The sequence below is a fragment of the Chiloscyllium punctatum genome, chromosome 12, assembly GCF_047496795.1.
Source record: "Chiloscyllium punctatum isolate Juve2018m chromosome 12, sChiPun1.3, whole genome shotgun sequence".
Lineage (NCBI taxonomy): Eukaryota > Metazoa > Chordata > Chondrichthyes > Orectolobiformes > Hemiscylliidae > Chiloscyllium > Chiloscyllium punctatum.
Genome location: NC_092750.1, coordinates 25,663,023 through 25,682,335, shown reverse-complemented (window position 1 = coordinate 25,682,335; position 19,313 = coordinate 25,663,023). Strand labels below are relative to the sequence as shown.

Here is a 19,313-nt window from a genome sequence, read left to right as displayed (position 1 = left end):
TATCATCTGTGTAATGCAAATGATGAAAATTTAAAATAATATTTCAAGCTTTCTCTGGACTAAAAATTCTGTGGTAATTTTATCTTTTCAGGAAGTAAAGGCGGATTGAGTGTGTTTTCAGCAATAATCTTGTTTGGCACAAAATTGAAATTTGCTTATACCATATATAACCATGCTTTAACATCACGATGCACCGTCGCCCTGTAAATGAGCCAGTGGCTCAGACTACTGCATCGGCAGCCCACGTTCATATCAAATTACCTAAAATTTAAATTCAGCAATTTTTTTAAAAAAGCTATAATTAGAAAGCTGGTATCAATAATAGTGACTGTGATTGTCGTAAAGGTCGATCTAGTTAAAGTGCTTTTGGGGAAGGGGAGATCTGCTGTCCCTAACAGGTCTGGCTTATCTATGATACCAGACTTGCAGTGATGTGGTTGTCTCTTAAATGCCCTCTGACGTAACCAAGTGAGCCATTCATTTCAACAGCAATAAGGGATGGACCACAAATCAACAAATTCTTGCTTTGCCAGCAATGTCCACATCCTTTAAAATGACTATTTTACATCCTGATGTTCTAAATCTGTAAATATTTTAATATTTTTACTCCTGTTTGTTACAGCTTTTAATGAAGGGTAGATGAGAGTGATCTATGTATGAAAATGCTGTGCTTTATAGCTCATTCCTCTCTCAGTTCTTCTGCTAACCTGCTTTGTTTTGTTTCTCCCTCAGTTTTAGCTCTGTTGTTGCAATCGGAGTGAGCTTCTTTGGGATTTTCCTCTTCTCGCTTGTGCTCTGTTTATGCTGCCCTTGTTGTCTTCTGTACAAGATGGCACGAAGGGGACGTCAGCGTGAGTAGCCCAGATTTTATCATTTTAAGCAAGTTCCTTGACCTTGGATTGTTCTTTTGTTAGCAGATTGTACATCTGTTTGGTGAAAAGCACAAGCATATGAGAAATACCGAGTTGCAGTGAAATCCTGGACATACCGTATTGTCTCTTGTACCACTATCCAAAGGATAGTATACTTCCACTTGGATGAAAAGTGTGCATAAATTAATAATGGTTTAGGAAAATTGTTTCAGTCCATCCAATTCACTCACCTAGACATCTGCTAACCATTCCAGACTCCGGCCAAACTGTGTTCTCTATTTCTATATGGTTTTGACCTTTTGTCTCTATTGCCCTACTTGGAAGCTTTTTCCAGTAATGTGGTGAAGAACTTTGCCATATCTGTCCTTGGAAGTTTAGGTCAGATGTCAGGCGACACCAGGTTATAGTCCAACAGGTTTTTTTTGAAACCACAAGCTTTCGGAGCACTGCTCCATCATCAGGTGAAGTGAAGGCAAACACAGGTGCAGAATTTACAGGCGGAGAGATCAAAAGATAGTACAGACGGTGTGAGTGCAGTATCCACAGGCTGAATAAGAAGCCTTTGCGGGTGTAGAATCAGATGGTGTGAGTAAAGTGTCAGCAGCTGAATAGCAAGTGAAGGGATGGTCTATGATCTGATTGAGACGAAGAGATAATTACAAAAAATTAAAAACAAATGGTGCTGGAGACAAACCAAATAACTGGGATAACATAATAGGTATAGACACCCGCACCAACCAACCCAATCGCCCCGTGGCTGAACAGTTTAACTCCCCTCCCACTCCGCCAAGGATATGCAGATCCTTGGCCACCTCCATTGCCAGACCATGGCAACACGACGCCTGGAGGAAGAGCACCTCATCTTCCGCCTAGGAACCCTCCAACCACAAGGGATGGATGCAGATTTCTCCAGCTTCCTCATTTCCCCTCCCCCCTCCCCCCCCCCCACCTTATCTCAGTCCCAACCCTCGGACTCAGCGCTGCCTTCTTGACCTGCAATCATCTTCCCGACCTCTCCGCCCCCACCCCCTCTCCAGCCTATCACCCTCACCTTAACCTCCTTCCACCTATCGCATTCCCAATGCCCCTCCCCCAAGACCCTCCTCCCTACCTTTTATCTTAGCCTGCTTGGCACACCCTCCTCATTCCTGAAGAAGGGCTTATGCCCGAAATGTTGACTCTCCTCCTTGGATGCTGCCTGACCTGCTGTGCTTTTCCAGCATTTCCAGCACATTTTTCAGCTCTGATCTCTAGCATCTGCAGTCTTCACTTTCTCCCATAAGAGTCACGTGCCAAGGATCTAACCAAGTAGCAGATAATCCAAAACTGTACAAACTAATTAAGGTAGAAAGATCGTAACAAGTTGTCAAGATGATGGTGTCAAAATAGAATAGTAAGGAAGATTTAACAGATACAGAATGATATGGTGGGGTCACATGTAGCCCGACATGAGGCTGTCTCCATGGGTACTGAACTTGGCTAGGTTTAAAATAAAAAAGGTAATTCATCCTCTACTTCAATTTAAAGTTATATCCTAGGTGTATGTTTTCCAAACAAGCATTAAACATGCCTATAAAATCATCGTTTGGATTCTTCTGCTGTCCTACTTCATTGCTCAGATTCTTGGAGATTTGTGAGACTTTTCTCCACTGCCTCCAGTGGATCAAAAAATTGAGCAACATAATCAATAATGTAATAATTGTAATTCTTAATCAAGAATGCTAAGTGAGTGTCTGTCTCTCTCTGTCTCTCCCTGTCTCCACCTGACCCATGCATGCTCGCTCTCTCTGTCACATAGTCTCTGCTTCTCTCTCCTGCGTTTGTCTTCCCCCACCCCCACTCTATTTATTCATAGTGTATGTAATTCATCTGTTCTTTTGTCCTTTTAAAGGACTACAATTAAGAAAATCCCCAGCATCCGATGCCTACATCCCAGGGTTTTAAAAGGGAGTTGTAGAGAAAGCTGATATGATTTTCCAAAATTCCCTAGATTCTGGAACGGTTACAGCAGATTGGAATTGAAAGTTAGCAAATCTGGCATTGCTATTGAAAGGGAAGAAAAGAGAATCCAAATGACATTTTAGCCTGGCGTCAATTGGAGGTGATTAAACAAGTGTTAACAATGCACTTAGAAAATCAAAGTATGATAATGAAAGGTCAATGTGATTTTCCAAAACAAGAGATTGCATTTGACAAATAGTAGGAGTCATAAGAGGATATAACTAGTGAATTAAGAATAACCAGAAGACATGGATTTCCAAAAAGCATTTGATGAGATTCCATACAAATCAGTAAATGAGATGTGGGCTTATGGAGTTGGGAGTAATATGTTAGTATAGATAGGTAGACTGGTGATTACCTGTTAACCAAGAAGTTGAGAGATGGATTAGGCGTTTCCAGGTTGGCAGGTTCTAACTAGTGGAGTGTCCTGAGGATCAGTGCTGGGGCTTCGGGTGTTAACATTCTGTATTGATCATTTTAAAGAAGGGTCAGGAGCAAGTTATCTTGCTTACTCAGAATAAGGTGCAGGCTGAGATTATAACCTTTTGCAGCCTCTTTATGTCCTTCTCACCACTTAAGTGAGGAGACAACAAATTGGAAGATAGAATATAATGTGGGGTAGAATGGTCAGCTTTTCACTTTGGTGTAAGAACAGCAAGATAAACTTCTTTTTAAATTTGTAAATGTTGATCTTCAGAGGGATTTGGGTATCCTCTAACAGAGAGCATAGTACATTTGCGTGCAGATGCAGTGAGCAAACAGGATGACAAATCACACGCCAGCCTTTATTGCAAAGGGTTTTAGAGTGCAAGAGTAAGGGAGTCTTGCTGCAGAAAGTGTCCTGCTTTGAGACTCCATCTATAATACTGTGCAAAGTTTTCATAGCAGTGATCTATTTGTATGGTATGTGGCACAGTGAAGGTTTATAATAATGATCTGTGGATTCCCGAGTTGATCTGTGATGATTGGCTGTGTAAATTTGGCATATGTTCATCGTACTTTAGAAGAATGATTTCACTGAAACATACAAGAGAGGGCTTCAAAGATATTGTTTCCCCTGACTAGGGAAGTCCAGAACACACACGGTCTGGGAATGAGGGGACCAATTCTTTAAGACATAGATGAGAAATGTCTTCACTGAAACAATTCTCTACTTCAGAGGTTTGAATTGTTGAATATGTTTAAAACTGAGACATATAGACAGTGTTTTGGTTTCTCGGGGAATGGAGGGATATGGGAAGCAGGAATGCAAGTCAACTTGAAGCCAGTGATTTGTTCATGATCTTAGATTTTATTTAGATTGCTTACAGTGTGGAAACAGGCCCTTCGGCCCAACAAGTCCACACCGACCCATCTAAGCGCAACCCACCCAGACCCATTCCCCTACATGGAAGGGAACTGGAGCACCCGGAGGAAACCCACATAGACACTGGGAGAATGTGCAAACTCCACACAGCGTCGCCTGAGGCGGGAATTGAACCCAGGTTTCTGGTGCTGAGAGGCAGCAGTGCTAACCACTGTGCCACCGTGCCAATGATAGAGTGGGGGGTTGAGGGCTCAAATGTCTAATCTTGTTCTTACCCCTTGAGTTCCTATGCTGTACTGCTAGGACTTTACATTTGTCTTCATTAAATTTCATTTGTCACTGTTCTGCCCACTTACATAAGATCATAGGGATGTACAGCATGGAAACAGATCCTTCGTCCATGCTGACCAGATATCCTAGACTAAGTAATCTAGTCCCATTTGCCAGCACTTGGCCACCATCCCTCTAAAATCATTCTTTTTCATATATCTATCTAAGTGCCTTTTTAAATGCTGTAATCGTACCAACCTCTACCACTTCCTCTGGTAGCTCATTCCATACATGCACCACCCTCTGCGTGAAAAAGTTGCCCCTTAGTCCCTCTAGTTCTGGATTCCCCCACCCAGGGAAAAGACCTTGTCTATTTACCCTATCCAAGTCCCTCATTATTTTATAAACCTTAATGAGGTCACCCCTCAGCCTCCGATGCTCCAGGCCTATCCACACAGTTTGTAAATTGAGTTGCCTCTTCCAATTTTCACTGACCTTCTCTAGGCTACCATCATCTGCAAATTTTAACAATTTTGTCAGGTCTGTGACCCTCTGGAATTTGAAGTAACTAAGACTCTGAGGGCTCACCACACTCCACGTGGATTGCTTTGACAGCTGTGTATAGTTGACCTGTTGCATATGGACATTTTTAATTTTATATTGTTACAATCGCTGTGTTTGGATTTTGCTTTTGCATCATTTTCTCCATCTAAGCTATTGTGGGGGATCTCCTAATTATATGTACGTCTGAAAATTGAAGTCTGGTGAGTAAAAGTAAGAAAGCCATCCAACTGAGAATGAGTACTATCGGGCAAATGCAAGCAAGTTGTGCAGTGTAAGTACACAAAGCTAGTGGTAAATGGATTCTGACTGTTGATCCTATCTTTTTTCCCCAGAGTTGAAATGTCTAATAGTAGGCGGATGCATTTAAAGTGAGAGAGGGAGAAAAGTTAAAAGGCGATCTGAGGTGCATGTTTTTAGACAGAGTGTGGTAGGAGTCTGGAACGCCCTGCCTGGGGTATGGTGGAAGCAGATATGATAGGGGTATTTAAGGGACTTTTAGATAAGCATGTGAATATGCAAGAAATGAAGTAAATGGACCAATGGCAGGTAGAAGGGTTTAGATTAATTTAGCGTCATGTTCATCAGACCATCGTGGGCCAAATGGCCTGTGCTGTGCTGTACTGTTCGAAGTGTTTCTTGGGTTGCTTTGTGAGTAGAAGCTACAGAATTGTTCCTAACTGAGTTTTATCTGTTTTACCATAACTGGCTCCAAATAAATGCAGGTGACTGTGGGTGAGCTTGCTCACCCTCTTCAAAAATATTACAACCCACTATCCTGTCACCTTCCCCATTTTATTACCCAAGTACCCATGGGTGTAATGAGGGACATTTTAGCACATGTGCGGGATTATACTGTCACTAATACATTGCTGTGAAGTGGAAATCGTTTTCACTTGAGTTGCTAGCTCCGGGTGAATGGACACTCTGTCACATGACCACGCCACCTGCCTTTCCCCTTCAATCCAACAGCCTTTGGTCTCCACTCTAATCTTCTTTGACCATTTTTGACTTTAAAATTACAGTTTCTGTTTTCAAGTGCACCCATAACCATTCTCATGGTTCCCTTCCACCAGCAACTTGGAGATGTATCAGTAACTCTTTAAAACTCTGGTCCTGGAGAGCTGACGGCCCTATTTTGCACCACTGACTGTGTGACTCTGTCATTTTGAATACGGACCTTTTTATAATGTTTTGTCTCATTGCTGTACATCCTGAAATAAATTGATTCCATTTTAGACCATTGCCAACGGAAACGGCACTCACTGAAGTAAAAAAAAACCAAAACAACGTTTTCTCAATAATATTTGAGTAAAAGTGTCGGCTTCCCAAGTGCTAACTTTCTGTTTCCAATGCTAAGTATGTGTCAATAGGTTTCGTGCTTGTGCAGTGAAAGGACTTTGAGGGTTGGGTTACAGGGCTATGTTGTTACTTCCCATGTCACCTGGTTGGAACTTAACTTTGTGCGGCCTTGGTTAATAGTAAACATTTCAAATTAATAAGACGTCAGTGCTTTGCATTTATGGAAATGGAACAGGGAAATCTCTGGAACCCTGTTGTACTATTTGTTTAAGAACCAAGCTGTACTTCTCTTTAACTTGAGCTTCCAGAATCTCAAAATATTCTGGGTAATGCGCATGGAGGGGAAAAAGTTTGATTTCCGTCACTGATTGTAATTGACCACAAGCTGCTGGCTTCCTGACTGAGTCATTCAGCTGAATCTGCGCATGCAGCATCATACAGTCCAAATATTTCACTTAGCAGGAGCCTGAGAGAACCTTTCAAATGGCCACAGTAATAACATTCCACCTCCATTGACTTATCTGTTATTTATTTAATCAAAGCAAATCTAATACAACACTTCTAGTAAGATGTTGAGACATTATAGAGTTTCATAGTAACATCCGTAACTAAAATTGAATCACATGCTCGTCCTTTATTGGTCAAACTAATTAAAATTGCAACACCTGTGTTAAACCAGAATCCTTTCACATTTTGTCAGTATCTACCAACTTCCTCAATCTTGTTCATGGGAGCTGATGAAGAAAGGATTTGATCTAGTGGTCTCTCAGAAGTACTTTTGACTTTACCAACTAATGTAATGCAGTGGTCTTTGTCCACTTCATGAGGTCACACAACTAGAAGATGAATAAGCCTGTCATGTTGAGGTTGTATAGAACGTTGAGGCCTCTTCTGGCATACAGTGGCCAATTCTGGTCACCCTGTTACAGGAAGGATATTATTCAACTGGAGAGGGTTCAGAAGAGATTTACCAAGATGCTGCCAGGAATGAAGGGTTTGAGTTATGGGAAGAAGCTGGATAGGCCGGGACTTTTCTCTCTGGAGCGGAGGAGGTTGAGCTTATAGAGGTTTAAAAAATCATGAGGGTATAGATAAGGTGAAAGGTAGGTGTCTTTTCACTACGATGAGCAATTTCAAGATTAAAGGGCATTTTTTTTTAAGGTGAGAGGAGAAAGATCTTTAAAAAGACGTGGGGCAATTTTTTTACGCAGTGTGATCCTTGTGTGGAATGAAGTGGTGGACGCTTAGAAGTCTAGATTATACATGAATAAGAGGGAATATGGGCCAAACACAGGCAGGTGGGACTGGTTTAGTTTGGGATTATGGTTGTCATGGACTGGTTGGACCAAAGGGTCTGTTTCTCTGCTGTACGATTCTGACTTTAAATGGTTGGGGGAGATGGGGAGAGGGGCACGTAACATTTTGAAGATGAAAGCAGAATATGCCATCAAAAACATGAGTACAGAAATTAGAAGGGAAGACAGATGAACACATAGCTGGAAAGATGATGAGGAATGGGGGGCTTTAATTTCCTGGGATACTGGGACTCTCTCTAGCAGAGATGGCACTAGCAGGGGAATGGCTGCATCTGAACAGAGCTGGTCTGACTTTGTTGCAAGGTGTTTTGGTAGTGAGGAATTAAACTAATTTAGGAGGGGGCTGGAAACCAGGAGAAACTACTATCAAATAAAAACAGGATGCATGAAATGCTGGGAGAGGCTGACAGTGCTAAATAGAGAAATGTAGCTGAAATCAAAATAAGGGAGGAAATATTGAGTTGCACTGCATGGCGTATAGTTAACAAGGTTGGAAAGTTACAGGGACAGACTATCTTTTGGCACTGTGATTTTGTAACAATAAAAGATCTTGTTCAAGGCAGGGTAGGTATAGATATTCCGAGGTCAAAGTGTTCAGGAAAGATAGGAAAAGAATAAACAGGAGGGAGAGTGGCATTTTTGGTTAAGGAGAGCATTGCGATACTGGAGAAAGAAAGAGGACGGAATTGGTTTGGTGACCGTTAAGGGATAAGAAGGGTACAATGACGTTGCTTGGTGTAATCTATAGACCCATTAGCTCGTGAGACGAATATAGATAAACTAATCTGCAAGGAATTTATGAAGAGCTTTAAATGTCAGAGAGTAGGTATTATTGGCAATTTTAATTACTCCTATAATGACTTGATAGTGAGAGAGGCAGGCGTTTCTGGATTATCTTCAGGAGAGTTTGGCATTGCATTGTGTCCAGCCAACGACAAGAGACCGGGTGGGTTGTCAGGAAGAAGGTAGGCCAAGTAAATGAATTGACAGTGGGGGAGTAATAATAATTGCATGATGTTTAGGATAATGGTTGAAAATGATATTTAGTTATTTCTTCCAGAACACAATAGTTGTGTCTCTGTGCGACCCCATGCTATACAAAAATTGCGCAGTGCAAATACACTTAGTGTTGGCAATGTAATCGCATTATAGCCAACACACACTTTAAAACTTCCTGTTTTAGGAACAGTGTTGAGAGTGTGTTGCTGGAAAAGCACAGCTGGTCAGGCAGCATCTGAGGAGCAGGAAATTCGCTATATAGAACAGTCTGCCTTCCGTAGTTATACCGGCACCACTCTCCACCTTTTCCTCCGCTACATTGATGACTGCATCGGCGCCACGGAACAATTCCGCTTCACCAGCGCATTCCACCCCAACCTTAAATTCACCTGGATTATCTCTGACACTTCCCTCCCATTCCTAGACCTCTCTATCTCCATCCACGAGGACCGACTCAACACTGACATTTTTAACAAACCCACCAACTCCCACAGCTACCTGGATTACACCTCCTCCCACCCTACCTCCTACAAAAATGTTATCCTGTATTCCTAGTTCCTCCGCCTCAGCCGCATCTGTTCCCAGGAGGACCAGTTCCACCACAGAACACACCAGATGGCCTCCTTCTTTAAAGACTGTAATTTCCCCTCCCAAATGGTTGAAGATGCCCTCCAATGCAGCTCATCCACGTCCTGCACCTCCACCCTCTAACCCCACCCCTCCAATTGCAACAACAACAGAAACCCCCTGGTCCTCCTCTTCCACCCCACCAATTTCCGCATAAACCGCATCATCTGCCAACAGTTCAGCCACCTACAAATAGACCCCACCACCAGGAATATTTTCCCTCCCCACACCTATCTGCTTTCCACAAAGACTGTTCCCTCTGTGACTACCTGGTCAGGTCCACGCCCCCTAATAAGCCACTCTTGCCTCCTGGTACCTTCTCCTGTGACTGCAAGAATTGCAAAACCTATGCCAACACCACCTCCCTCCAAAGGAGCCTTCCACATCCATCAAAGTTTCACCTGCACTTCCACACGTATAATTTATTGTATCCATTGCTCCCAATGCAGTCTCCTCTATGTTGGGGAGACTGGACACCTTCTCGCAGAGCGCTTTAGGGAACATCTCCAGGACACCCTCCACAATCAACCCCACCGCCCCGTGTCTTAACATTTCCACTCCCCCTCCCACTCTGCTGAGGACATGCAGGTCCTGGGCCGCCTCCATCACCACTCCCTCACCACCCAATGCCTGGAGAAAGAACGCCTTATCTTCTGCCTCGGAATCCTTCAACCCCATGACACAAAATGTGGACTTCACCAGTTATCTCATTCCCCTCCCCAACACCCACCTTACCCCAGTTCAAACCTTCCAACTCAGCACCAATCTCATGACCTATCCCACCTGTTAATCTTCCTTCCCACCTATCCACTTCTCTCTGACCTTTCACCTTTACCCACCCACTTATTGCACTCTCAGCTACCTTCTCCCCAGCACCATCCCCCCCGTCCCATTTATCTCTTCACCCCAGAGGCTCCCAGCCTCATTCCTGATGAAGGGCTCTGTCCTGAGACATTGACTTTACTGTTCCTCTGATTCTGCCTGGTGTGCTGTGCTTTTCCAGCAATACACACTCAACTCTGATCTCTAGCATCTGCAGACCTCACTGTCACCTTAGGAACAGTGTTCCCTATTCACCCGATTGCATTACAGCCAACTCATGTTAACGAAAGATGTGTTATAGCAGAACCGACTGTTAGTCAATTCAAGTAAGAAAATCAACCTCCTGGAGAGCCAACTTACTAGGGCCAAGAACTAGGGCTGTATTCTCTAGAGTTTTGAAGAATGTTAGGTGATTTCATTGAAAATTACAAAATACTTAATGGTATAGTGAAGGTTTAAACTTGATTTTAGGGGTGGGTGGGAGGGGTCTCTCGGATTAACAGTTGGTACTTAACGTTGATAGGATGAGATGCAGCATCCAAGAATGGTGATGGAAGGGAGAGTAGAAGTTGCAAAGGCACTGGCAATTGTCTTTCCGTCTTCCCTAGATTTGGAGGTGGTGCTGACAGATTGGAGAATTGCCAAATTTATACCTTTGTTCAGTACCCTGTTCTTGCTTTCTCCCCATACTGTTTGACTCCTTTAGTCCTAATATCTAAAGCCTCCTCGATTCAATATTCCAGCCGCAACTGCTTTCTGTGGCAGAGAATTCCACAGGTTCTCTTGGTGAAGAAATTTCTCCTCATCTAAGTCCTAAATGGCCTACTCTGAATAATTAAGCTGTGATTCTTTATTCAGGATAATATACCAGTTGCAGAATGAAATGCCAATTGGAGGAGTTGGGGGCAAAGAAAGTTTGAAATTGTTAAAGTTAATGGCCACAAGAGTTAGTTGCCAGAGATTTGCTGTCTTCATTAATCCAGTGGTTGCAGGTATGTGTGTGTGTGTGTAAATGCAGTAAATGGACTTTACCAGATTGCTACTTTTAAACAGGATCACATTGTAGGTTAAAATTGATGTCTTGGAACGTGAACCAAGTTGTAAGTGCAGTTAAGCAACTTGCATTAATTATGAACATCAACCTTTGACAAAGTAGCGGCTACTTGAGGTTGAGAGGAGAGAATACAAAGAAACCCTGTGTACATTTTAAGCTGGCTTGAAACGTTGTTGCCTGCTGCATACTTGTAACCTGTTAGGATAGTCTATTGTTTTGCTTTATCTGCTTGGTAAAAGTGTGATTTTCTTTGAAAGAAAGGTTGCTACCCATTGTGGTCATTGTACCATGACAAACTTAGCAAATGAACTACTGACCATGTCATTAAATCAGTATTACTGTAATTGACGTGTTTTTAGGTAGTTTTGATTGGAATTTTTTCCTGGTGTGGTTGACAGTGTGATATCTTATGCTCAAAATCCCTTGATCACTTTCAGTTTGAAAATGATACTTTGAGCTCAATGTAAGTAATTTTTCCAACATAGACCAGAGTTGTATGGGGACCTTGCAGAATCTCCATCAAAATATATTCTGAAGGAATTGTGTGGAAAATTAAACTTTCTGCTGTGCAAATCTTCTACAACTTGGAACTTTCAATCTCATTAAAAATCAGGAATTCTTATGGTTCCAATGAAATTAACCAAAATGTCTCCAAGGAGAAGTTAAATTATAAAATATGTAGTCTAAGTCCTGAGTAATTATTCAGCAATCGAATTGGTTAGCTCTTATGGTTGGATGGCTGGTTTACAATGCAAAGTGCTGCCAATAGCATGGGTTTCATTCACGCACGGACTGAGCTTACTGTGAAAGGCTCTCCTTCTCGAGTTTAGATTAGATTAGATTACTTACAGTGTGGAAACAGGCCTTTCGGCCCAACAAGCCCACACCGCCCCGCCGAAGCGTAACCCACCCATACCCCTAAATCTACATCTACATCTACCCCTTCACCTAACACTACGGGCAATTTAGCATGGCCAATTCACCTGACCTGCACATTTTTGGACTGTGGGAGGAAACCGGAGCACCCGGAGGAAACCCACGCACAGGAAGAATGTGCAAACTCCACACAGTCAGTTGCCTGAGGCGGGAATTGAGGCAGCAGTGCTAACCACTGTGCCGCCCACTAACCTGAGGTGTGGTGATCCTGTGGTTAATGACAGGGCAGCACTACGGTTCAGCAGGATAATGGCACCTTACTATATTCAACTGACTCCAAGCACATCTCTTGTACCCCTAATTACATGTAGACTACTGATACCCCAACCCCATCAGGCCCAAGCACTGTCCTGACACTGTCACCCTGGACCTGTTGTTCCGGGGCAGGATTGGACTGGACTGGACCTGACCATCATCATCATCACCACCAGCCCCACCGCCCCCTCTTCCCGAGCCCCAACCCCAACCCCCACCTCCACCTCTCCTCAATACTTAACTGGCTCCCTTGCCACCTTACACCCTGGCACTGTCACCTACATGCGCCCCCCCCCCCCCCCCATCCATCTGGCACCCAATCCTCCCAGCACCCCAGCATCAGATTTACCTTATAAACTTGACCTCAAAATATTACAGCTGACTGCTGTGAAAGAGGGAATGGTTTTCCTTTTGTTGACCGTTCTATTCTGTCAAAGAACTCAGAATTAAAGCATTATGGACCAATCCAAACTGCTTCAAAATATATGAAGAAGATAGCCCAGTTACTCACCAGCATTCATTACAGCAGCAATAATCTGATCAATTAAGGGCATCTCACTGATCCTGCAACCTTAACCATCTTGTCCTCCAGACACTAGATTTGCATAATGGACTGCAACAAGCCGATGCTTAACTGTGGACATGACAGGAGTGAGTGGAATTTAAAGGGCTCGTGTAGTAGTAGTGCCCTTGTCTCTGAACCAGGCATCTTTTAAACAGGTTGATTTAGAAAATAAGTAAGTCAAGTTACTATTCTCTCGAAACAGTTCCCATTCCAATAAAGGCAAGTAACTGAGCTAATATATTCCAGAATTCCTGAAGAAGGGCTGATGCCCGAAACGTCGATTCTCCTGTTCCTTGGATGCTACCTGACCTGCACTTTTCCAGCAACACATTTTCAGCTATCATAGACTGAGTCCCTTCTACACATTTCATTCCCCTCCTTTAACTTGAAAATATTCTTACCTCAGGCCCATTTACACAATGTATTCCATGCTCAGGTGAAAACTGCTTTAACTTGTGTGTTGATCCCAGGACATTGAGATACTTGGGATTCCTTCTTCTGTAACAGGTAGTTTCAGGATGTGGCAGCATCTGTGGAGAGAAATCCGTATTAACATTTCAGGTCAAGTGACCTTTACTTCTCGTCTGACATGGATGGCTTGGCAGTTTGAATTCAGTTTGGTCCACAGCACAATCTACTGCTACTTTTAATTCAAATTAACCATTAGATTATCAGTTTCAACTATGCCTTTTATTTTTAATGTGAAAGATTTTGTTGCTATTTCTACAGCAATGTCTTTACACCTTTAAGCTATCCAACCTCTTCCTATTTAATCCATGTCTATGTCTATGAACAGTGACCTTATTAGTGCCTTTAAAAATATCCAGAGGGTATTATTTTCTCTGAAATTGCTACAATATCCTGCTAATTCTAAGAGTCCACCTTGGGTGACACTTATGGTTACTCCTGAGATGAGATCCTCTCAGTCTTTTCTCTGGATCCAAATCCCAGCCCTTAAATCATAGTGAGGGTTGATATCCAGAATCAGAGATGCCAATACCCACTTCAACCAATAAAAGCTGAGAGAAAGACAAATGAACAAATCCTTGCCACCACACAAAGGGGGGCAATGTATGCTGTCCTTAAGCTCACTTCAGCTGCAATATTTCCTCTCTAATGCAGGAGATTTAAAAGGTGATTATTGCCTTGACTATATAATCTATACCCCAATCTGTTTTTGGTTGGGGAGAATTTTACAAATTTTGTTTGTCACCATTCTCCAAGGACCCTTTCCTTTTTGACACATTTGATGATAAAAGCTGAATTAGTTTTGATGAATGAATTGATATTTGTCTGTCATTCTCTTTTAGCTGTGGTTACGAGTTCAACTACAACTACAGTGGTACAGTCTACATACCCACAGCAACCACACGTACCAGCACAAGGTTTCGTTCCATACCAAGGATATTCTCCAATGCCAATGCAGCCAGCACCAGCTATGGGTCCCTATCCTCCAAGTAGTGCCTATCCACCACCATATCCAACTCCATATTCTGGACAACCACCTTCATATCAAGATACTGTGGCAAGTAAGTAGATTATTGTAACACACTTCAGGAATAAACTTAAGTATGAGTAATGTGATATACAGACTGGTTTGTAGCTTGGGAATGGAATGTCATTACATGTTGTAGGCAGTGCTCCAGTACGCTCAGTAAGCAAGAGTTGCCAATGGATTGGTAGAAACATGTAAACTTTAAAGGCAAGAACAAGAAACCAAACGTAACTATGAGAAAATATTTAGAAAATATTAGCCCCATTGCAGCTAGTAAGGTCTCATGACTGTCTGTGCAGTGGCTTCCAAAGCTGAAATGGAAAAATTGTGAAATTGAATGAGACGCCTGAATTGATTAGGCACCCAAACAAGATGCATTGCCAGTTTTAAGTTCTTAGAATTGAGTACGATTATGAAAACTCCCCAAGTGGAAGATATGATTTGGGCAATCAAAACATTAAGAAACTTAACATGGAGCATTTTGTTCTGAAGTTTCAGTCATTTGAGAGGTGACAGGAATGTGAAACCTGTTTTTAGTTATCCTTCTTATGCAAGTCTGTGAAGGATTCTCAAATGTAGATGAGTTTATAATTTTTCGTTTTGGAGAGACGGTAAGTGTTGTCTTTTTTAGCTTGAGAAGCTGAAAAGATCGGATGAGTGATTTTTTTTTTAAAATACCTTTTCTAATGGCAGAAAGCTTTTTGTTCAAGTGATAGTGATAATTTTTTGGTGAAAATATTGGAATAAATTCTAAAAGGATTCAGTAGCAATACCCATTGAGTGCTACATTGGTCAAAAGTCTCTATGGGATAATATACAGTCAACAAAATGCATGAATGAAAGAAGGCAGATTGATATTGCAGTTTTAAAACAGGCTTGTGAACAGGAAAATCTTCAAATTGAAGTGGGTGGATAGTGCAATCTGACTGCTTTACAAAGGAAAGAGCAAATTTTGAGAAACTTTTAGAAATACTGGATAAAGGGCATTTGGAATTTAATGTACAGCAAAAAGAGGAATATAATGAAATATTGCACAATGTTGTCTTTTTTTTATTTCTGCTTGATTTTCATGATTATTGTTCAGCATATCAATTTCTTTTAAAATGTTTTTTAAGAGAGGGAATTTATTTTCTAGTCACACCTGGCAGGGTGTCCTGAGGCCACATTGGACTAAGGGATAGCTGATGGTGATATGTTAACTGAGGGTCATTGGAGTGTGAACTTGGCATGTTGTAATAAAACTTTGGCGAGAAAAGCATATCCTTGGACTCCTGTCCAATCAATAGTTAACCACAAGTGTTTAGTACATCCTGCCTTCTTGAATTGCTATGGTGTTATTATTCTCTCAAACAGTTTCCACTCCAATAAAAAAAGCCAATGACCAAGCTAACATATTTTAGGCTATCATAGACCGAGTTTGAGTCACTTCTACACATTCCATTTCCCTCCTTTTAACTTGAAGATATTCTTACCTCAAGCTCACTTACACAGTCCATTACATACTCAGGAGAAAGCTGTTTTAGCTCATTGTTTGTTGATCCCAGGACATTGAGGTACTCTAGTATTGTTAGCTCTCATTCCTGTGACAGTAGCTTCAGGATATTGGCAGCATATTGAAAGAAATCAGCGTTAACATTTCGGATTGAGAGAGTCTTCCTCACTTCCACAGCCCAAAAGGTTAACTCTGATTTCTCCACCGATGCTGCCAGCTCTGCTGAGCTTTTCCAGCAGTTTCCAATTTTGTCTCTGATTTACAGCATCCACGGTACTTTTGGTTTTTATTTAGTTTCAGGATGTATTGACCATCAATAATTAACTTTAAAGAGGTGGCAGTAGGCTGCCTTCTTGGAGGGGGGGGGGGGGGGAAAGTCTGTTGTTTTAATTGCTAAAAAGAATAATAAGAGGCATGCTTTGCCACTTCAGGGGGCAGTTGGTGTAGGAGACAAACCTCTGATAGACTGGACTGGGTATACAGAGCTCACTTCCATCTGTAGAGGACATTAGTGAACCAGTTTTCTGGACAGTCCGATAATGTTGTTGTCTCCTTTTCTTTACCTGTTGTAGATTTGTATCTAAACTGAAATCAAATTCCAAACTGCTATTGTAGGAATTACATTCACCTTCACTGGATTAGTAGTCAGGAAGTTTGGATTACTGCCTGAGTGACGTAATCACCTACTTGGTTCTGGAACAAATGCTTGATTGTTGTTCTTACACCAGTGTGTCTCTGGTGTAATTCACCTTCACCGCTGTAAATTCCAAAAAGGTTTAAAGTATTCCGGGTTTAAATATTTTTGGGTTTAAATATTCCCACTCTCTAATTCTTGCAGTCTGTTTCCCCACTGCATGTTCATGGAGTGAGATCTTTCAAAGACAGGTGAATCTGTAGGCTTTTTAATTTAAAACAAAATCCCGCAGGATGACGATATGCGACTGCTCACGAAAATCAGAGATTGTGGAAGGAGGTGGCATGTCTATAGCTACAAAACCAGTGATCCCTCCTGCATTTGATAAAAGTGGGGAGTGCGATGGTTTGCTCAATTACCAGGAATGGAAATGAGTAACTGCTAGTTAACTCGACAGTGATGCCACCTTCAAAAGTAGAGGAAGGTGTTGAGGACAATCTGACTGAGAGCAGATGGAACAATGATGACGATAGTGAGTCTGCTGGAATGGGTGCTTAAAATACAAACCGTTCTTACCTTTTAAGCGATTAGAAGCAAGGAAAAGAAGTAAAGGATTGTGGGAACACATGGGGTCGGGATGAGGATAGACAGCTTCACTGTTTGTTTGTTCAGGATCTCTGTGTAACTTTAACAGAGAAATGTGTAAATGTCTTTACATTCAGCACTAATGATCTATTCTGTTTTAATTTCAGCTAGTGCAAATGCGCCTTATCCAGGACAGCCACCATACAATCCCGCTGCACAGCCACCATACAATCCTGCTGCTCAGCCACCATACAATCCCGCTGCACAGCCCCCATACAATCCTGCCTATGGAACACCAGAGAAGTTACATTAATAAACATGTGGCCATGTCTGTTGTCAAGTACATTAACTGATCTATCTTAGCCTGTTACTATTTTGTACAAGATGAATGCTGGAAAGGAATTAACTTGTAAGAATTTCAGATATGTTCAGCAGTTAACTGTAAATTACTTGCTTTTAAAAGAGTTTATTTTTTTGTCCACCCCCGCTTCAGTTCTTCGACTGAGGAGATGTGAAATCTATTTTACCTTGGATATCTTCATTTTCTTTTCCAACTCTTTTCGACAGATGGAGCACAACTTTCTTTTTGAATATACAAAACAAAAATATTTGCTTTAAGCTACCTTTCAATGCGAACATAGGTGTTTTGATATCTGCCTAATTTCCCCTTCTATGAAGGCTACCACTTCCTTGCTTGCAGTTAAATAAATGTTTTTCACGTGTGGCGGTTTTTTTTGGATCCTTTTTCAAAAAGGAAATAAAAATATGCTGTGTTTTGTTAGCTGCCCTTCCTTCAAGGGTTTTTGGCCATAAACCGAATGCAGAGATAAATCCCAAGTATTTTTTTTTTGATAATGCCAGCAATTGTCATGAATCTTTTACTCCTGAAATATCACGAATCCGATGACATTTTTTTTAAACTCAAGAAATGGGAAATAAAGTATTTATAGCTTTCTTTTATCCTTTTGTTATTTTATCTCTACCCTCCCTTTCATGACCTACTTTAATTTTGCCTTCAACTGCCTGGCACAACTTTAGTCAGTGACTGAACTAACGAAGTTATCTTTTGTAAGAATTCTCTGCTTTTTCACATCTTGGGCTTTGTGGGTCTTTCTTCACCCCCTCCTCCCAGGCAGAAGGATCTAAGCAGTTGTTGGTGCGGTTTCTGAAAATGAAGACAAATGGGCACATACAGTACGTTATAAAAAGTAAAACAGACTGAGGATCAGGTCTGTTGCCTTACCCAGCACACTGTCATGTAGTTCCTGAATCCCAGTTGTTTCCATGCAAGAACTGAAGGGAAGTAAAAGAAGCAATCTCAATGATGTAAAGACCAGCAGTACTGCTCGCAACGTGCTGCAGTGGAGCATCGGAAAAGCCTTTCACCCAAGGGAGCATGATGAGCTGCAGAGGAAAGAAGGAATTAAAATCATTCCAAGTGAATAAAGACAATAACCTCATGAACTGTATTCACGTTTTTTTTAAACATTATGACTTGTAAACAGGAATGTTTGAAGATTTTACTGAAGAGATGTGTTAATATGCAGCTACACCAATGTCAAGGTAACTGCTTTGAGCCCCCACCCGACCAATGTAATTAGATTGTGGAATTCACTAAATACAAGTTTAAATCAGCTGAGTGCAGCATGTGTGCTGCCAAAAGCCACACCGTCCTCCTATTTGCGCGACGACTTTAAATTACCTTCCTCCTCCATCCTCCTGTACTTCCATCCAGCATTCTGAGACTGAGAGTGAGCACTTTGCTGTCATTTGCTTTATAATTATTTTGTAACTGTTGTCAAATGGGTTTTTTTAAAACTCATACATTTTGATTTTGTTGCATTTATCAGGGGCAATTGGTTTAATTCAGATGCTGCAGTATCATTTGAAAAATATACATTACATTTAATGTTAATATTAGAATGGTTGTATTGTACAATAAAGTCAACATGTTCTTTCCAAGTATTGTGGGTTTATCAATTGTTTTAAAGCTGTAATTGAATCAGCTGTAGGAAATTTGTACAAAACTCCTTTTTTGTATCTTTTAAACTGGGGCCATTAGCATTTAATATGGGCATACCCAGTTTGTTTTCTATATTTCATTAGTGTTAAATGTTCCAAGAATGGACATCAGATTTTGAGAACTAGGTAAAAACACTGTGATTCCATGTCCTGCATCAACCACAAACTATATTTTTTTTTTGAGTTCTTATACCATCCT

At 41.5% G+C, this 19,313-nt stretch overlaps 1 protein-coding gene across 2 annotated transcripts in view; it reads left to right on the top strand.

The window, feature by feature from the left end:
• shisa10.1 (shisa family member 10, tandem duplicate 1) overlaps nt 1-19,055 on the top strand; it is a 77,193-nt gene extending 58,138 nt beyond the window's left edge. For both annotated transcript variants that reach the window (XM_072582162.1, XM_072582163.1), the window contains 3 exons: nt 733-851; nt 14,197-14,415; nt 17,260-19,055. In XM_072582162.1, the coding sequence (XP_072438263.1) occupies nt 733-851; nt 14,197-14,415; nt 17,260-17,405 (484 nt within the window). In that variant the 3' untranslated portion in view covers nt 17,406-19,055. The remainder of the gene's footprint in view (nt 1-732; nt 852-14,196; nt 14,416-17,259) is intronic.
• Nucleotides 19,056-19,313: the final 258 nt, after the last annotated feature.